Source organism: Danio rerio, chromosome 23 (assembly GCF_052040795.2).
Source record: "Danio rerio strain M-AB ecotype USA chromosome 23, GRCz13ab, whole genome shotgun sequence".
NCBI classification, from domain to species: domain Eukaryota; kingdom Metazoa; phylum Chordata; class Actinopteri; order Cypriniformes; family Danionidae; genus Danio; species Danio rerio.
The window spans coordinates 15,163,071-15,184,756 of NC_141043.1; the positions used below are offsets into that span (position 1 = coordinate 15,163,071).

General features: G+C 38.0%; 1 protein-coding gene across 14 annotated transcripts in view; it reads left to right on the forward strand.

The window, feature by feature from the left end:
• Positions 1-21,686, forward strand: part of znf512b (zinc finger protein 512B) — a 145,815-nt gene that overhangs the window by 94,005 nt on the left and 30,124 nt on the right. For all 14 annotated transcript variants that reach the window (XM_087306693.1, XM_087306695.1, XM_087306699.1 and 11 more), the window contains 2 exons: positions 504-593; positions 17,324-17,422. In XM_087306693.1, the coding sequence (XP_087162819.1) occupies positions 504-593; positions 17,324-17,422 (189 nt within the window). The remainder of the gene's footprint in view (positions 1-503; positions 594-17,323; positions 17,423-21,686) is intronic.

Consider the following 21,686-nt stretch of genomic DNA (forward strand, 5'->3'; position numbering starts at 1 on the left):
CGAGTAATTGTGGTTTCTTTGGCCTCTTTTAAGCCCCATATAAAATCGATGATGGCTGTGATGGGTATTAAGGAAAATATGCTTTATGGCAGAGAAATTTTATTGAAATGATAACCATAAACATTGTTTACTTATATGTGTGTCAATGCAGAAATTATTACTTTAAATTAATTATTTAATTCATTTTCATTCGTCTTAGTCTTTTCTTCATCAGGGGTCACCACAGCTGCCCTTCCAGCTACAACCCAGTACTGGGAAACACCCATACACTCTTACATGCACACATGCCATTTTTGATATGTAAATGAAGTGATAAAATGCACTTGCTTGTAGATGACATTTTAAGGTTGACAAATATATAAGAGAGGGAATACACCTTTCACAATTATGTCATTGTAAGAGATATGTCAAATATAAAATGTCACCTTTACAGCTGGTGATTTCATTATATTTGAGGTCAACATCATAAACTCTGGTCTGTTTTTTTTCTTTCTTTCTTGTAGCTGCGGGATGCTCTCAAATGTCAGCAGTGTCAGAAACAGTTCCGATCAAAAGCTGCACTCAATTACCACAACATGGCTGACCACATTAAGGTAGGTGACAGTGCAGGACAAATTTCATTGTTACCTTTTTAGAGATACTAGAGCTATAGTAGAGCATAAATGTCAAAACTGATGAAAATATAGGATCAGAAATAATAGGGCTTTTAGTACTGTGCTTAACCCTGGGTTATCATCATTCTAAACACTGCTTTTAACTCTGAGTAAAGAAATATTTCACACATGTATTTGTAAGTGTTGTTATCAATGCATTTTGCCCAGGGTTATGAAACGTTGCTGTGTAGCAGGTTTAGCACTGCATTAGAGCTGTGTTAAGTGCTGTGCTAAGTGTGCTCAGAATGGAATGGAGCAGTGTTGCAATCAAAAATTGGCTGTCTGCAATGGGACTCATGCCACCAGGATGCACACATCATGTTAGCAGTGTTCATTTTGACAGCAAATTTTGATTTAGTATTTATTTTTGACTAAAATGCCATTTAGATTTATGTGTTCTTCAGCATTCTTGTGTCCTTGTGTTCCCTTGTAACGTCATCATCAACCACCAAAGTTCAGTTATTCTCAAGATTACAAGAACGGAATGCTCGCTCTACAAGTCCTATAAGTCATTCTAGCTGAATAAAGGAGGTGGGAAGCGCAGTATTTTATACCTAAGGTTAGGAATATAACTTTTAATTATCTCCGGAGATTTCATAAATGAGAAGGTTAAGGTAAACATTAACATGAAAATCTTAATAAAGGCATAAACACATTAAGGGTGTTTATTTTCCTGAAATTCATATTAAAATTTGTTTTAGTTGTATTTTTGCAAAGTATATTTGCAAGGCTTTTGTGCATGTTATATACTTATTAAAAAAAAAAAAAGATGTCGTTTGGCTTGAAGCTTACGCTGCTGTTCTGAACCAATAATCGGAAACAGAAAGCAGTTGAGGGATGGCGTGTTTAAATAAGTTATTTTTCTGACTCTATGGTTATTAATGTGACTTCATTAAAGTTGTTATCATCATTTATTAAAAGAAAAAATTTCAACGCCTTAAAGCAGTCAAAGTTGTTTATTACTGTAAGTTACATGTTTAAATATAGACAGTAGAATGAAACAAACTAATATACTGTATAAAGAAATTAGCTATAACCTCCACTGCTGAGCAACAATGATAGTGAAACTAGCCAGCATATGAGGTTACGCACCGGTGTGCGGGAGACGCAGAGTAAAAGCCATTCTTCCAGATCAACAGTTACCTTTCCTTATTATACCCTGAGCAAAGCATTGGTAAGTGAAAACCAACACCCAAAACAAGCCAAACATGAGAGCAAAGTTGAGGAGATAAAGTGGGGTAGAAGAACATTAGCATACTCTCCTCAGGCCATGACTCAACAATAGTAAATATATTTTATATTGAAATACAATCAATCAATGTATTAAGTCATAAACTGTCAAATGACACCAAACATGACAAAGTTATATGAAGAAGATCACAAGCAGATTAATTGTGCATGGTGAAAGGCACATGGTTACTGTAGGCAAATGACAGAGATTTGTATCAGAGCTGTGATGAACTCTGCCATGCCAGCAGGACCCATCCCATGCTTGGAATGTCTTAGTAGTCCTTCATTAGCATAGAAGGAATAGTATATAATATTTTCTCAGCTTACAAAATGTATAATAAATAAATTAACAGTAAAAATGTGTGAAGGTTATGTGACCATAAGGGTGAACGCAGCATCTCGTTTCTCAGAGGATGCATTCAATGTTCTCAATGTCTACCAAGTTTGTTCTTCCGACATAATGTGAGTCCATTCGCTGCGTTTGTGAAATTGAGAAACAGCCTTAGTCCTATCTTAGCCATCTAAATTTATTGTAGTTTTAGTAAACTAAATTTAATACAGTTTTAGTCTACTCAGGCAGTTCAGACTGCACGATTTTCAAAGTAGTCACGTCACAGATGTTTTCAAACTGCACTGACTATCTGGGGTAGTGTTCTGCAGTGTTTTCCTCCATTTCTTGTGTCCAAATAGACCAAATAAAGGCCTTTTTATAACCGAAGCCATGCTTGTTGATATTGTGCTCTTTACCTTCATAACTCCTCCCTTAACTTCCCCCTTGTCTGGATGCTGCTCTCTTGTTGGCTGTAGGTAATCGATGATGTTATTTTCACTCAGAACACTTTTCACACAGCATGACTTTGAATCGCAGACAGGTCCAGATATTTAGCATGTTAAATATCTGACGGATGTCAGCGACTCATCAGCGATTCTCTCAGATTGCATATTTGATAGTTCACACTGAGTGATTGGTATTAACGTGAATGAGCGGTGATTTGTCTGTGAATTGTTGTCGATTTCTCAAAACCTGTCAGAGTAAAATCAGAATTTATCTACTGTAGATTTAGTTAACTAAAATCTAACCAGTTTAGTTTAATTATAATATAATTAGGGCTGTTAAATGATTAAAACAATTAACGTAATTAATACTTTTTTGTAATTAATTATGAATAATCACTAAACATAATTAATGTAATTAATCATTATTAATCACAAAATGCTTTATTTATTACAGAAATAAAAACACAGGCATGTACTGTAAGTGCCATTTAAATTAAAAACAATCAATGCCAATAACAAACAAAAATTATTTCCATGTTGGATTCTAAGTGGACTACAAACTCATAGACAATTTGTGCAGTACAGTGCACCCGGTAAGCGAGGGATCCCTTGAGATTCATCAAAGCGCATGATCACGATCATCAAATTTGCTTAAACTAAGCATTCTAATGTCTGGCTGTATTTTACAAGCAAGAATTCTGACCCAGCAGCGTGAAGCAGATCTTTTACAAAAGTTACGTAAAGAGGGGAAACATGTCAAACTTAATGAAACATTTGAGGGCTCATGGAAGCAGAGAAATGGGTTGACTTTGACAGCATGCGACTTTATTTGGCACTTTCATTGAGGACATTTATATGGACACCATTACTCTGCTTTTATGATTAAGATTATATTGATTAAGAGTCTACCATGTAAGCAGCGATTTTTGATTACTTTAAAAGTATCACGCGAGTAAAGATTAAAAATCAAACACCCAAAATTGCATGAAACTTTGGAGGAAACGCAGGATAGCCTGGTGATACAACATTAATTGTTTTATACTGAAACTTTCCTTCTAAAAGCACATCATTGGTCTTATCCAAAATTCTTTGCACGTTAAACACACGCAGGGCCGGAGAAAGCTGTACTGGCGCTCTAGGCAAACTGCAATCACTCCGCCCTAAACCCAGAAGTGAATAACGGTGGAAAAGTGACCGGCTCCCGGATGAAAGTGAGGATTCTGAGGGAGGGGGTAGGTGTAGCGGATGAAAGTGAGGACCAGGGGGTTTGTTCACTATTCTGCTGCCCAAGGCGGCCACCTTGGTCGCCTCTATGGATGCGTCTGCCCTGAACACACGTCGGCCACAACAGGAAATTAAAAAACTGCAACTTTTTGCATTATTTATTTTTTATTTTTTACCTTTTTAATATTTAAAATGAATCATGTGCGTTAATGCGCTAATTTTGACAGCCCTAAATATAATCTCTACAATTTTCAAAGCTTATTATATATTCCTGGAGAAAACACTTATAGGCATGAATAATATTAAGGTTTAAACAATACAAGCTCAGATTTAACAGTTTTGGTGTAACATTAGGCCTATTCTTTCAAGCAGACATATCTATTTGCATAAGCTAAATATAATTTATTCTACTGTACTGAAATTGCTACTTACATTGCTGTCAGTTTAAAAACGAATTTATCTTTTTTATTAAGCTTTTATTTTTTCAGACTTTGCTGAGACCATTTGTACAACCAAATGATGTTGTATTTTAATGGGGAAAATGGTGCAGAGTAGTGATGTCAAGGCAAAGAAATTTTTATCACGGTAAATGCAAAATTACCAAAATCGAAGTTAAAGTAGGAGTGTGTTGTGGCAAATGTCAACGAATACCCAGGGCATATTACTAAACAGCTAATTTAAAACAGCTAAAGACCCACACAGCAATATTTTTTTTATAACTGACTTAAAAATGTGGAAATGCAGTGTAAAAAGATTGTCTGTTGTTGTCCAATCAGCAACAATGTTGACCCAGGGTGAAGGAATGTACAGTGTGAAACACAGGAGTATTCGTCAAGCCCAGGTATAGCATTAGCAATGTGAAACGGGATTGCAGATAACCCAGGATTCCATTTATCCGTGGTTTAGAATAACCCAGGGTTAACAATTTCAAATGTGAAAGCCATAATGTGTAAACCCTCGAAACACTTCTAACAGTACGTTTAGCTTTTAACTACTTGTAATTAGAGTACTTACTAGGGAAGTAATACACTTACAGTAATATTATAATCTGTGTGAACTAAATGTAGTTCAATGTCATTTTCAATTCAGTACAATTATATTATACAGTTTATATTTCTATTTTTATGAATAAAACTATTATTATATTATGATTATAAAAAACACATTATCATCACAAGAAGAAATGTGTTCCAGCTGTGATTTTAAAATACATCTCCAGTAATGCTTTCGTTTGTCTTTTAATGGTTTAAATATGATTATATAGTTTAGTGTAGAATATAGACTACTTTAAATATACTTAAAAATGTTTTTTGCTATGGCTTAGTTGGCATTTCTGTGTGGAGTTTGTGTGGATTTCCACCTGGATTTTGCCTACCCAAATTTAAAAGCTTCCTAAATTCACATGCAGAGGTGCAAAAATTTGGTATCATTTTAAAGAAAACCCTTTGAATTTTCATAAAACACTATTGAAAGTGTTTAAAATAACTGTATATGTTGTCTGTGAAAAGGAGTGCTTTTTGTGTTTTGTTTTTTTATAAACTCAAATTTGAAAGTGTACCTTTTAGGTTCTGTGTGGTCTAGCTTGCTGTAATTAATTTTGATGGTTCCTGCACATGTCTGTAATCATAGGAAAAAAGAAAAATGTCTCTACCATAATCTATGCAAAAGTTATTGTATTCCAACTTATGAGAGGTTCTGTACAAGGCACAGGGACCGATCATTGTTTTCATAATTCACTATTCTTTTGTTTGATAAAACATAATTCACTGTGTTTGGACATCGTCAGAAATATAAAAGGATTACTTATGCACATGACCTCAAAAACAGAGAAGAAATGGCCGTGAAGCACACAGCATAAGGTAAGAGATGACAGCTGTCTGTGCTATCTGGGGCTGCTTAGTGATCATACATGTATTGTTTTCCCTTCTGTGCCATATAATTCGATAAAAAGAACTGTATGAGCACCAGCAAGAGCTTTATTTGAGCTATAACTTGTACATGTGTCATATGAAAAATATGAAAATGAACCAATGTAAAATACCTAGCTTGGGTATCCAAAATACTGTGTATTTAAGTATAAATAACTTTTGTACAATAGAATAAATACCAAAGTGATGCATATGTGCATAAAATATAGATTTTACACTTTCAAACGAAACCACTTAAGGGGGTCTGGTGCAATGTTAGCCCTTATCTGAAATCTTAAAGCGAAAGTCAATGACGTCACAGAGTTTAACTGGTTATTAGGGCAAGTGAAAATCTTTTCTAACTGGCATATTCGAAAACATATCCTTAGCATTTAGCCCTGTAAAAGTCTACAATTTCATTCATGATGGTCTTTAAAATGCCTTGAGAAGTCTTAAATTTAACTTGATGAAACCTGCAGAATATAACCTGCACATCACTTGCAGTTATTTCTGTTAGCAGTAGCACGTCTGAGATTTAATGTGCAGACTTTTGGTACAATTAGGTTCTCTTATTTTTCACAAGGAATTCAACAGACAAAAAAGCATTATGGTTTAAAAAAAATGTTAAACACCTTTTAATTATTTGAATAAACTGTTATTCCTGTAGCTACAGTGTTTCTGTACAGTATGTTCAGCAGAACAGTGATTAATATTACACTGTGTGACCACTACAGAGACCAGCATCTGCCCTGCGTCCACATCGGCCTGTAATCTCGATTATATCTGACACATCTCTATACTCCGGCTTCACTTCAAGACCTAAAGCAACCATTAGGCTCTTACCGTTAACTGCACATATGGGAAAAGGCCTAGCTCACTTGTAATATTGTCTTTAAAAGAGTCTTCTAGCAGTATTTCAACTCTAATGATTGTCTCCTGCTCCCCAGTCTTATTTATGTACTGTAATAATTTCCTCAACGCAACCAATTAACAGCTTTCCTTCCAGCAATCTTTTTCAACAGCAAATCATGCTAATCTCCCTTATGATTAAACTTCCTCGTTTTTTTTCTCTGGTCAAATTCAACCAATATGAACAAGAACAGCACATCCCATAATGATGGTGGTGTCCCTTGTGGCCCTTGATGTAATAATGTGAGAGAGAAAAAGTGGTTAAAGAGGGCTATGAGGATATATAAGCTCCATCTGGCAAGCTCAATCATTAGCTTCAAACAATATTTCCAAAGAAATGTGTTAAATTATGCACAACCAAATGTCTCAGAAACATTATGAAACATTAATGAGGATGTGCATTTAGGTCTATGATTTGTTATTTGAGCCAGGTGGGTGTTCTTACTGAGCCAAACATTTGAGAAAAAGCATAAGGTCTGGGCCACATTGCTGATTATTCTAGCCAAGAAGTGCCCACTTAGATAGGAAAAAAAAAAAACGTTAAAGATGTAATGTTGGAGCAGTTAGCTACAGTAATTCAAAACAAAATATAATAAAATACTATGTGTCTAAAAGTTCTAAAATGATGCCTTCATAGGAAGCTTTTTTTAAACAGGGGAGGTTTTAGAGGGGTGGCACGAATAGATAAATACTGTAAGCTCAAAAATAAGCTTGGCCCCCGTTGTGAAGCTGGAGCAAGTAGGAGCACAAGTATTTCACAAGTAGCACTGCATTAAGTTAAACACACCTACTCTCAGTGACTCTCGGTTTCCTGTATATTTACAGCACAATGCCATCGGATTAGATCACTGTCAATTTCACAAAGCTCAGTGCAAATGGATTAGAGTGCTATCAGTTTAGTAAAGTTCAACTTCACTGGATTAGTGTGCTGTTAATTTAACAGCTCAAATACAAAAGAAGTGCGATTTCACATGCAGCAGGTCACTTCTTTGTTCATTGTTAGTAATGACTTGTAATTACAATCCTACAAATATTAAAATAAGTTAATGTATGTTGGATATCTAGTTTGAGCTTATACTGTAGTAAAACAGCTGTGATGCACCAGATCCTATTAAAATAGAACTTCATTTTCTGGGGTGAGCTTCCGACTAATGTATATGACTGGATGCTGTTCTCCATACTTCTCTTGTAACAGTACAGCATCGAAGCTGGTGTAGGAAGCATGGGTCTGGAGAGCAAAGGTGCAGCCGAAGTCTGACTGGACTGAACCCTATTTAGCTGCCCTTTTTTTGTCAGGTCTGTCAGGGTGCTCCCTACTGAAGAGAAATTGGGCATAAAACACTGATAATATCTTGCTATCCCCAAAGAAAAAGAACATACCTTGGATTTTGTTGGGGGTTTCGGTATTGTTGAGCTGTTTCTAGTTAGGCTATTCATGCTTAAATGAGCCCACTTTCGATCCTGTATTCAATGTACTTCAGCTTCGCAGGCACTAGGTGGCAATTCTTGGGGTTAGCAGTGAGCCATCGTAACTCCAACAGCACCCTCCAAAACCTGACTAATTGTTCCTTCCATGTCGACAAGTGAATGACAATGTTGTCTAGGTAGGCAGTTGTGCACTCCTGGTGCAGCCTCAGGAAGATACAAACCATGCACTGAAATATAGGTGTGGCCCCATGCAGACTGTATGGTAGGACACGATGATGCAAGTGGCCAATAGGAGTGCTGAACACAGTCAAGTGTTGATACAAACTGGGCCCTGCCCTGTAGAAGCGAAGTAGTGTAGTTTTGGAACTAAAATATTCAGGCTGGACCAAGGGTTGCTGGGAGATTTGATTATACCCAGATGTCTCATCTTGCAGATTTCTTTCCCAGTAGCTTGTCAACAAGCCTCTATAACTTTATTAGGCCTATCCTGAACAATATCTCATTGGCTGTTTGGATCTCATGCTCTTTGCAAATGGGTTGTTGTATGAACTCCTCCGTAAACAGACTGAAGTGAAAGTTGTTCTTCTACATGTACCATGTAGAAGAGCCCCCCTTGTGGACATAGGCAGTCATATTTTTGGGGGGGAGAGGGGTCCATCTGTTCAACAAATTTAAATGATACATCTGTTTCTTTTTTCTCCACCCTAGCTGGAGGCTGCTGTAGTTTCAAATAATTTTTATTTATATCGCTTTTACAATGTAGATTGTGTCAAAGCTGCTTAACAGAGACGTTCTAGTAAATTGAAACAGTGTCAGTGCATTTTTTAGAGTTGAAGTTAAGTTTAGTTTATTTCAGTGTGGTTTACTTTTCCTGCTGAAAGTTCAAACACTAAAGAGCAAATCCATTGATGCATAGCACCACAAGTCCTAAACCAACCAAGCCAGTGGTGAAGTGCAGTGAAAAACCTTGAAAGAAACTAGGCTCAGTTGGGCACAACCATTTCTCCTCTGGCCAAACTTTTGTGCAGAGCTGCAGTCTATGCGCCAGAGGCTGGAGAATGCTGGACTTCCATTATGGAGAAGCTTGGATTGTCACTTGTCTGTCACTGGGGTCTGCTCCACACCAAAGCATCCGCTTAGGATACACCCTGGTCCAGGATTATGGAGACATCAAGATAAGGACAAACAGACTAACACAAGCATAGATACCATCCAAATTATGTCTTTTAGTAAAGTGGTCCTGACTCAGGTTGCTGTACTTAATGCAGCCTAATAATACAGACAATTTGGCATTCAAAAGCATTTGTATTTTATTTGTATTCTAATGTTGACCTGCCCTGTATTCTACAAAATGGTATATGGGCCTTGCCAGGATGGGAGAGGACAAGGGAGATGGGTAAGTCCTAAACCACTCCAACTTCCAACTGCCAGGATCCTGGGGCAGCAGATATCATTACCTGCCACACTGGAACACTACGAATGTCTCTGTGCACATGTTAATGAGATAGGGCTTGCTTTGCTTTCTGGACGGGGTTTGACTAAACTAGGCTGCACTATGGTAATGGAGCAACCAGAGTCAAGTGTGTTTGTCATCTTATTTCCATCCACATAAATGAGTTGGCCAGGAGCTCCATGAGTCGGCCAGCCGTGCACATGCTCCCAAGTTACCACCATTCTCTCATCAATATTGTGGGCATAATATATCTCCTCCAGCTCAACATACTCCACAAACTCTGTTAATGTTGTCGGCTTTAGCATACTGACAGGGCAGTAATGTGTGGAGGTATGCTTAAATATCGTCCAGATTTGCTGAGTTTGGTGTGGTGTAGATGGACGATTATGCGTGGATCGGAAAGTTGCTATTTTGCTGTCAATAGCGTCAGCAACCAGATTATCTCTTTCATGCTGCTGGTGAAGAATTTACGAGTTATGGGATGGAGCAGGTTTTGTCCTCTGTAACACACAATGTAAACAAAATCAGTAAATTCACTCTTTTCTGCCCGCATTCTCCATTTGTTGCATGGAGAGTGAAATAATACACACATACAAGTGAAGTTTACAATGAATTCCTATAGGGCGTTTTTTTTTGTTTTTTTTTTTTGTTTTTTTAACAGAATGCAAGATGTGCTCTTTCTCTTAACCAGGGCTTCTTGATTTGGTTCAGCTGCTGACGACTGACAGCTGTGCTCCTGATTGAGGCGATTGTGTTGTTTGCATGTGCACTCAACTCTGGCACTGGGTGACTCATTACACTGTCAACCTCCTTGTTTTTCCAGGGATTCTTTATATTTTACCATTCTATCCTGCTATAATTACATTATTTTTTTCCATTTTAATCCTGTCTTGTTAAGCTCTATGAAGGGTGGCAATATACATTATCAAAGAGCAGATCCTCCATTTACTCATAGTACTGCCAAATCACTACGGGATGCTCCTTGCTCTTAAATCTGTAGTGCTGTTTAAGAGAATCATTCTTAGGCTTGAAAACACCCTTAAACACCTTAAATCCCTTATTTTTCACTTCTGCTGACAGGTATGCATTGGAAACATTTTTAAAACGATTAAAGACACACCAAATTTCCTAAATAATCATTCATTCATTCATTTTCTTGTCGGCTTAGTCCCTTTATTAATCCGGGGTCGCCACAGCAGAATGAACCGCCAACTTATCCAGCAAGTTTTTATGCAGCGGATGCCCTTCCAGCCGCAACCCATCTCTGGGAAACCTAAATAATCAGTAACATGGTTTTTATATAAGTGAAGTTTATTTATAAACTAATTTCGAGAGGATCACTTGCTTATGATCGGTTGCGGCTGGTCACGCATTATTTAATTCATGATTCACCAATCAGAAAGTTCCTAAGCCACTATAAATGGAGGGCCGGTGTCCTGGAGAGATTAGCTCCAACCCTAATCAAACACACCTGATCCGGCTAATCAAGCTCTTATTAGATATACTAGAAGCTTCCTGGCAGGTGCATTGAAGCAACTTGGAGATAAACTTTCCTGGACACTGGCCATCCAGGACTAAGTTTGGACACCCCTGGTTTTGATGAACCCCCCCCCTTCCATCCCTACTCCTCCTTTTCTAGATAGAGGCCCAGTGGTTAGCACTGTTGCCTCACAGCAAGAACATCACTGGTACTAGTCCTTATCAAGCCTGCTGACGTTTCTGTGCATAGTTACACGTTCTCCTTGTGCTCACATGGGTTTCCTTAGGCTTCCCTAGTTTCCTCCCACCGTCCAAAAACATGCAACTTAAGTTAATTGACTAATGCAAATCTGCACCATAGACATGCTCCTAGTAAGTAGTTATCTCTTAAGAGCAATCACTATTTGTACATTAGCTACTACAGCAGTGGAATTCTCGAAATCTGCCTGAGCTCAAACTCCCCTCTTGAGGATATTTTGAGCTAAGGGCTCTCTCCTGGGACAGCATGCCAAACAAGCTTTACAATTAATCATCAGCTAAGTGTGAACTCTTGAATGTTAGTATTTTGACTCTTTGATGCTGAATAGTAAACATGCACTGATGTGTTTGCAAGGTAGTCTTATATTTCCTTCAATATTATATTTTATATTATTATAATCTTACATTTCCTTCAATATTTCTTTGGTTTTTAATGTCAATGTACAGCTTTACATTTATTGGGAATAGATTTGCTTCAATCTGATGAGAATATGCCTATTAAATATTTTTTAAAAAAGGAAAAAATATTTTACCATGGGCCCTCCCCTGACTGGTCTTTGGTTCCCCCTGCACAACCTCATTTTAAAAAAACCTAAAATAACCTGTGTTTCTAATGTAGGAATGCATCAAAAAAATTCCAAAGGAAATTCTGCTTTACTTCCTGTCTCACTTGGTTCCTTCTTCTGATCAAATTTTGAAAGCAGCATAGATGTGTCCTTCACTGCCTTCAATATGCCATAATCCTGTGCACTCCATTTCTGACAATTAAGCTAAAAAAATAGATGGCATCTTGATGTGTAGCTTGGGTGCCAAGTTGTGTGTAAATGTATGGTTTTTTTTAACCACCATTTTCTACTTTTGATGGCATTTCTAGTAAGAAGATAGTATTGTAGTAAGCAAATATTCCTTTAGTTGTTACCAAAGCTCTCTCCATTTTCTACTTTCAATTAAATCATTATGGTGTCTCATAAATATGTCTGTTTTACAAGGCTTTAAAAATGCGTTCTTTAGAGTCACTGCCTGACTGCCAGAGTAGCGAGGAAACAAGTCAGCTGCATAAGCTTTTCAGATTCAGCCCATGTCATCGATGCCTTTAGCACTGAAGGAATGTTTTTATAGTTCCTAGAACAATAAGCGGAAATACACAATTTTGGCGTGTTTGCACTGCAGGAACAGTGAACAATTTTTATTACAGGAATTTCTTTTGGGGAAACTAAATTAGCTCCTTCAATGTTGTTTGTAAAACAGAACAATAGGAACTGCAAGTAACAGAGATTTAAGTGGATGCTGACTGGCCGAACACATGCCACACAAATCATCTTTACAATATTTTAAAGTGGTCCAAGATAAGACCAGACAAAAGCTAATCTTCAATGCTAGTCTTCAATGAACCTAAACGAGCACATGTCACTCCGCTGCTAGTCCGTTTGCACTGGCTGCCAGTTGCTAGTCGCATCAAATTCAAAGCTCTGATGTTTGCCAATAAAGTGACTTCTGGCCTTGCTCCTTCTTATCTGCTCTCACTTCTGCAGATCTATGTGCCCTCCAGAAACTTGCGTTCTGTGAATGAACGTCGCCTCGTGGTTCCATCACAAAGAGGGAAGAAATCACTTTCGCGAACGCTCACGCTCAATCTGCCCAGTTGGTGGAATGAACTCCCTAACTGCATCAGAACAGCAGAGTCACTAGTTATTTTCAAGAAACGACTAAAAACTCAACTATTTAGTCTCCACTTCACTTCCTAATCTGCAATTGCCTCTCTGAATATCACACTAACTGTACCCAAAAAAAAAAAAAAACCTCTAATACTACTAATACTTCCCTTCTTAGACTTTACAGACCTGAAACTTGCCTATAGCACTTATTCATTGTTGCTCTTAATTGTGTAAATTGCTTCCTTGTCCTCATTTGTAAGTCGCTTTGGATAAAAGCGTCTGCTAAATGACTAAATGTAAATGTAAATGTAATCTATCTGTTCCCTTTATGTGTGGCTTTGTGTTCTTTTCTCAACCTATGCTATGGAGCACTACAAGTTGTCATACTGTAGGTGTTTTCATCTCTTAAGCCTGTGCACACCGGGATGCTTTTTGCTCACGTTTCATTTGGAACAGTCTAACATTTAAACATTGAATGATTTTTACAGTTCAGTTTTAGCAATCTTGATATTGACAATTGCGTTCATTTTGTGGTGCACTTTGAAATCATTTATGCCATTTTGAACACAGCCGTGGCTCATGACGAAAGCTAAATGTGACCTAATATTTAAAAGCGGAATTGATGTTATGTCTCCAAAGTTTGTGAAAACAAAAATACATAACATACGTTGTAGTAGGTTATTTATTAAGTACTGTGTCTGTACTGTATATTACATGGACCAATTGGTTAGAACATTTCTGCAGAATGTGTCAAATTATAAACGTAGACTTTTCAAAAAACTTAAATAAATAAATAATGATTACCTAATGATTCACTATGGCCAATTTAGCTTATTTAATTCACCTATAGCACCTATATTCACCTATAGTCTTTGGACTGTCGGGGAAACCAGAGCACCCGGAGGAAACCCATGCCAACACAGGGAGAACATCCAAACACCAACTGACACAACCAAGGCTCAAAGCAGTGACATTCTTGCTGTGAGGCGATTGTGCTACACACTGTGCCACCATAATGTCCTGACCTAATAATAATAATAATAATATTAATAATAATAATAATTATTATTATTATTATTAGTAGTAGTAGTAGTAGTAGTAGTAGTAGCAGCATCATTAGTAATATTAGAATTAAGTATGATTTTTTTTTTCATTTCTTAATAAATAGCCTACTGTAAATTAGGCCTACAACCATTAACAATTTATATAATTTACATACTGTATGAGATTAGAATAGATAGATGTTAGCTTAGTGATTTTAAATGGAATATTCTGAATAATATTTGTAAAGGAAACAAATATAGGTCCAATATGTGTTTACATACATTTCAATTAATATAGAAAACAAGTGCATGTTTTTACCAAAACTAATATTGGATTTTTTTTTAAACGTGTGTGCATGTAAAACAATATAATTTGCACAGAAGTTATGGCATTTTTCTCTAAAGAAGTTATTACTCCACCCTATTTAGAGCATCAATACAAACATTTTAAGTTATAACCAGGGCTTTACATTAACACCCGCAGGTTAGACAGACACTCCACTAGCTATTTTGGCTGGCTGAAACTCATTTTTAAAGTGCCAGTGCTGGCTCATCGTCACTAGATTAGAGTGTTAGTTTAAGACCATTTGTCTATATGTGTACAAATGTGATCTTAGAATCGAGAAGCAGCACAACAGTTTTCACGCAAGCAAAAGAAAGCAGGTGAATAACGAATGGGAGGATCATGAGCACGATGAGACAGGCCTTCCTCACTCATGAATGCTTTAGTGCCTAAAGGGGCTAGAGTGATTAAAAGCTCCTGTGCCGTTTCCTCACTAGAGGAAACCATGCATGGAAATGAAACTAGTGGGATGCTCGTGCACCCACAGTCCTTCAAGGGCTCAAGATTCTTTGTAAGCAGCAGCAGTGGTTGTCGCTTTCGCTTTAACCATTCATTGAACAGATTATTAACTATAACATTAACCTTTTGCATGACAACATCCTTTCATTATCGCGCACAGAATGTTTTTTACCTGCTTTCTTTTGCTTGCTTTTATATTTGTTAATATAGTTTATTAATCATCCTTTACAATAATATGGCTTTAATATGTTGTTGCATGCATAGTTAACTGGTGATCTGGAATCTTGAGCCAGAACAGATCACTGTACATAGTTTCAGATGCGTGAGAATTAGGGATGTAACGGTATTGTAAATACCGTCATACCGCAATATTAAATTTTTTCGATATTACCGAAGTCGCATGACTCGGTAAAACTATAGGTCTTCTGAGAAAATTTGCTCAGGCGAATGAAGCGAACGGGAGCTAGCTGAAACTTCATTTCCCATCAGCCCCGGCGTGGCCATAATCCTTTGCGGTCTGTTGTCGCTACAGATCCAGTAATGCGGAAATGGAGTGTGCTGCTAGTAGCGGAGATGAAAAAAAGATGGAAATGATCGAACCTAAAGCGGGTGTTGTCGCCGCGCGCGTGCTGAATAGCGGTGCTGTCGCGCGCGTTCTGATCAGCTGTGTTGTGGCGCGCGTATTGTAAAGCGCCGAGGGGGGGGGTTGAGCGCGCATATTCAAGAGAGGTGTTGTCGCGCGCCTACTGAAGGGCTGGACTGGACGGAGGTTGTGTCGCGTCGCGGGGGCACTTTTGATCGTTTTGGAAGGGCATTTTCTATCCAAGACTAAAAAGGGCATGTGCACTGCACAGGTTGAGCCCTATGTGTGCACGTGCCTGCAAATTGGGGAATACGACTAATAACAGTCATGGGGACTGCAGAAACACAGCACACTGTTCAGATTGATGCAGACATTGACTTGTACCGCAAAGAGATCTCTATCTCACTCATGGTTTGTCTTCTCAAGTGGGGGAAAGACAATGCACAACGTTACCCACTGCTGTCAACATGGACCAAGTCATATCTCTCTTGTCCCAGAAACCTCAGTCCCAAATGAGAGGGGTTTTTTCTGTTGCAGGGGACATTGTAAATACCCAGAGATCCCAGCTTTTACCAGATTATAGTTATATGATAATTTTCCTTTAAACCCATCTCTATCTAAGTGAGTGATTAAATGTTAAATGTGATGAGTTTTCAACAATACTAAATTGAAACTTTATTTTTTTACATGGTTTAATAATTTTTTGTTATTAAAATTGAAGTTCCTGTTTCAAAGCTAACAGATAGATGGCTAATTTGTATGTCATTGACACTTTTGGCACTTTTTTGGAGTATTTTCAAAAGTTTTTTTTTCCTGTAAATGATTCAATAAATACCGTACCGTGACATTCATACCGAGGTATTACCGTACCGTGAAATTCTGATACCGTTACATCCCTAGTGAGAATATATGTTTTTTAAATGTCAGCTGTTTTGATGAATAAAAAGTGTATGTATACAGCAGTTTTTTGCTTGTTTTGACACATTATTTAAAATTAGTGGCAAGGAAATAATTAGATTAGTGTGGCCAGAGAAAAAAAAAAAGGTAAATCCTTATTGTGTTGAGCCCTGAAAATTCCTGTGAATGAAAACTAACTGCAATGCTACACTTTTTTTTATAAAAGCATAACCCATTTGCTCATGCTCACTAATTTTAGCATTTTGCAACTCATGCCTAAGTCAAACTTATGCATAAAATATATTTTCCCAACAACAAAATTGTGGCTGTCGGAAATGGCGAGTGGCTAGTACCAGTGGAAAACTACTAGCCACAGTGGCTGGTGATCAAAAAAGTTAATGTCAAGCCCTGGTTATAACTAACATGGTTTAAACGATGGATCTGCAACAGAGCAACTACGGATTTGAGAAACACTCATCATTTGTCACTAAATCGTTCTTTTCCAAAACAATGCGTCGGACTACGATAGTTCAGTCGCAAGTTATGTCATTTGGGAAACACGTCCCTGTATGGTTGGTAGTTTTTCCCCACGACATCTCAAATCCAGGTTCCCATCACATCCAACCCTACAGGGTAAAATAGTGAGATGATTATTAGCTCTACATGCCTCTGGGTATTAGGATTGACATGTTTTGGTTTAACAATATACGTGTAAAATTTTTTTCAGGACAGAACGGTTTTTCAGTCTGAGCGTTCAGCCTCAGGCAGTGTGTTAAGGTCTCTCATGTGTAACTTCCTCTGCTGATGTTTTTAACAGGCCAAATACAGTGTTGTAAAAAGCATATTGCAGTCTGACAGTTGCCGTTTACACCCTTGAGTAATGGCCCCTCTATAAAGGTTTTGAAGAGTGCCGGGCATCTGGCTTTCAGAAAGCAGTGATTTGGAGCACATTGTTGTAAAGTCTTGAGGAAGAGTTTCTGAAGAGACACTAATGTGTTGCATTGTATTTGTTTCCCATTTCTCAGCCCTCGGCAAGTGAGAATGTGTCTGGGGAGGAGCAGGAGGAGAGAGAGAGGCTACACTGCATCCTCAAACAGATGGGCCGAATCAAATGTCCCAATGAGGTAGGGACTTGTCAGTGGTGGCTGCCGTCTGTCTGCCCTTAATATGTCCTAATTGCTGCCTTCCTTCTGTCTCTCACTGTCTTTGTTTTGTCTGGTTTGACATTGTCTGTCTCTATTAAAGGTTCACCATTGTATTGGCCAACCTTTCCATTTGTAAAATTTGATAACTAATATCTGTGATCAGAAATCTCACATTTGCCTTTTAATAATACCCATAAACCATTCACAACCTGGTAGCAGATGTGGAATGGAGAGCTAGCATGTTATCTTAATCAAAGTCTCTTTAAGGCAAGTCATTTCACTCGGCAGCCATCTTTGAAACGCTTGTCGGGCAATATGCCCGGGCATTCTGTTTGAATGGGGAAACATCAAATTCTCCAAAACTGCTTGCCAAGCTTACGATTAAATACCAGATTATGAATAACCAATAAAAGTTACATTTCTGAATGTATATTACACAAAATCTGCATAAACTCATATCTGGTTTGAGCCCCTCCTCCAAAGAATTATCATTCTATATTGATCGCTGATTGGCTCCTGTACTAGCAGGCGGGCTTTATTCTCCATATAGCGATCGCTCATTAGGTCCTGTACTAAAAGGCGGGGCTTCATTTGCCATATTGACTGTTACACTTTTCCCCATTCAAAAGTATAAGAGTGAGGTGTCTTGTGTATTCTAGAGACTTTGGCTTAATGCATCATCAAAATGTGATTGATCCAATGTTTTGCTACAGAATTAAGCTACATATGTCAACTGTTTAAAATGTCCACCTTCTGTTATCTGATGCATCTGATTGTTGCCATCATGTTTTTCATCAGACAAAACTTCTCTATCTAAATTAGAGTTTAGATTATCTGCCAAGCCCAGCCTTTACCTGACCTGACTTGTGGGCCATGGCAGCAGATATTTCCTCCCACTTTTTTTCTGGCCGGGCTGGGCCAGGCCCGGCAATGATCAAGCATTCGTGTTTTGTTTTTGTTAGTCATTACCCACTTAGCAAAATTTCTCTGGCCCTGCTCTGGCAAACACAATCAGATTTTGCTTGGCCAACATGATACAATGAATTATGGTACATGACTGGACCTAATCTGGCTTTCAGACAAGGACCAAACATGGACCACGTCTGGGTCAAGTCTCAGCCAAGTTAACTGGGTTGGTGTGTCACGATTGCTATAAAATTGATAAACCCATGAAGCATTGCGCTAGGCACACTATAGGCTTTTTTTTCTTTACTCAAAAATAATTGTAATGTATTTTAATTGTGGGTCATGACAGGCCAAATTTACATGGCTCACATATCAAATTTTAACATCTGGGCAAAGACTAAATTTTGGCTGCATTTACACTGCAGATATTGGTGGTCAATTCCGATTTTGTGACTGTATCCGATTTTTTTTTATGACCTGCTTACATCATCTTTTAAAAGTGACTCTTATTCGATTGTCTGCATTTGCACTGCACATGGCAAAGGCGCAATTACCAGGAAAAAAAAAAGAGCGGGCGCTGACTAACAGCTGATAATTAAAGAGTGCTCTTTTCTCTATTCCTGTATGTAATCGGTTTGCAGCTTTTGACAAGCTGTTTTACTATAGTTTATGACAGAGCGGTTCTCATTTGTCCCTCTTCCCTTCATATATAGACTTTTTTTTTTAACTTTTAGGCATCTTAATGTAATGTCTATGGCGTGATTTATGCACGTGATGTATATGCACTAGTTTTATATTAGTTTATTGGTTACGTGGTGGACATTGCGCTCTCTCACTCTCATTAATATGCTTAAATACCTGTGCTATTTGACAATAAAAAAACTGTTTTTGAGATTTAAGGTTTGGGACTCTGAAGTCTGTTCTGAAAAATGAAAGTGTCAGGCTTGATGTCATTCACTATGGTTTTTAATGACACGCGACTCGCATTGACAGGTGAAAATCCGATCTACCTGCTTACTCTGCAGACACGAGAACAAAGATCTGATTCAAATCAGATAAATTTCCACATATGAACAAGGCCTGAGTCTGATTTGAGTAAATCGGAATCCGTGTGATTGTTGTTGCTTACACGTACATGGGCCATATCCGATATGTGCCACATGGGAGAAAAAAATTGGAATTGAGTTACTTGGACAGTGCAGTGTAAATGCAGCCTTTAAATCTGGCCCAAATATTGTGTGCCGCCTTAAAGACGGTGCCACCTCTGCCAAACCCAGGCCATGTTTGGCCCACATGCTGTATGCCAGGGCCGGAAGAATGCCTGCTGTACCAGCACTATGGCAAATCTGGACCAGAATTCTTTGCTACCTGGTTACTTAATTAGCCTAATTAGGTGGAAAGCTTTGCCATAATTAGAAATATTATATGAATATTTTAGCAAAATTGGCCTAAGCAACACATGTGTGGGTCTACAAAGTTGCACAAATTGCATTGCGTGTCATGCGCAGCAACACTCTAGCTCCTGCAACAGCCTTTCCTCCGTCTGACACACATTCACACAAGCAGAGTTGAAGCAGCGCATATATACTGTAAAGCAGAAACAGTGCATAAAAATCTGTGGATGTTGTAAATGCATTTATTGGGTAAAATTGCTACTTTCTACTGTAGTTCAATGTGTTTTTGGTCATTATCAATGCACTGTCAATTTAATTGCACTTGAGCAGCAGCAAAAATAGACCCAGCGCAGAATTGATAATTTCACTGCTGCTTCTGCATGCTGTATGAAAGCTATAATCTGTTAACATAGACGCCAAAAAAACAAACATGTTGCTCATGCTCTGCTCGCACATGCGGTGTGAAAGAGGTGCTAGCAAAAAAAACAAACAAACAGGGATTTTCACAATAAACAGACACATAAAGCAGGCTTGCCAGGGCATATAGAATGATAGTCAGCCTTCAATGTCCTTTTTTGTTATGATTCATTCTGAATAAATAAACAATGTTGTTTACATGCTTCATTCTTGTTGCATTATTCATTAAGATAAATGTCAACTCATTTCTGTAATTCAAACAACACAGAATCGTAGTTGAGAATGTCTGTTCTAATGGCCCACATATTAAAAAATAGTTGAGTTTAAATCGGGTTCATAATTAGTTAATGTGTTGGACCTGGTCAGGCTTGAACACAAGGTGCACGGGCTCGGGTATAGGGTCAGGTTAAATTTTTTGGGACCGATCTAAACTTTAATCAGCATGTTAAGCCCAGCTCACATGGTGGTTTGGACCATGATTTAGTTTTCTGAGACAAATTTTGATATTCCTAAAAGATTCCTATAATCTATGGTCTTTGATCACAGGTTTGATAGGTTTGACGTCAGCTAATTAATGGCCATTGCTATCATATTTTCTCTACAATGAAATTCTGGTAGTGTCAGAAGATTTCAAACACTTTCCTGTGGTTGGATTTTTCTATGACGAGCATCAAACCAAGAACCAAATGTAGCGCTGAATCTCATAAGTCAGACAACTTCTAACTCCTGCAGGGAAACGTCAAATTTTCTTTATGGATTAACCTCAGGGCATAGTACTGTATGAGTAAAATCAAAGCTACAGATTTTATATTTTTGCTATGAGGGTTGAAAATTTTATAACGCAGGTTACTTAACATGTCAAAGATTGATGATGTTAAACTTCAGATGATCCTTTTGTGTGTCTGTTTTTGCTAATACATAATTATCATTCAAATCTGACAAATATGGCAACTGAGGCAGCCAATTCGAATGTTATCACTCGATTGAATGGGCGTTATCAGTGATTATCAGCTTATAGATATGGGCCAGTACTACTAGTAGGTGCAGAAAGCTGTTATCATCAATCCACATGGTTAATCAGCTGTAGATCAAGTTAACAAGAATTGTTTTTTTTTTTTTTTTTTATAAAATTTACCATTAATTGTATTTTATTAAGGCGATGCAGTGGTGCAGTAGGTAGTGCTGTCATCACACAGCAAGAAGATCGCTGGTTCGAGCCTCGGCTGGGTCAGTTGGCATTTCTGTGTGGAGTTTGCATGTTCTCCCTGCGTTCGTGTGGGTATCCTCCGGCTGCTCCGGTTTCCCCCACAGTCCAAAGACATGCGGTACAGGTGAATTGGGTACGCTAAATTGTCCGTAGTAAATGAGTGTGAATGAATGTGTATGGATGTTTCCCAGAGATTGGTTGCAGCTGGAAGGGCATCCGCTGCATAAAAAAACATGCAGAATAAATTGGCTGTGCATTCCACTGTGGTGACCCCAGATTAATAAAATGTATTTTATTAAGGTCTACCCCTAACCCTACC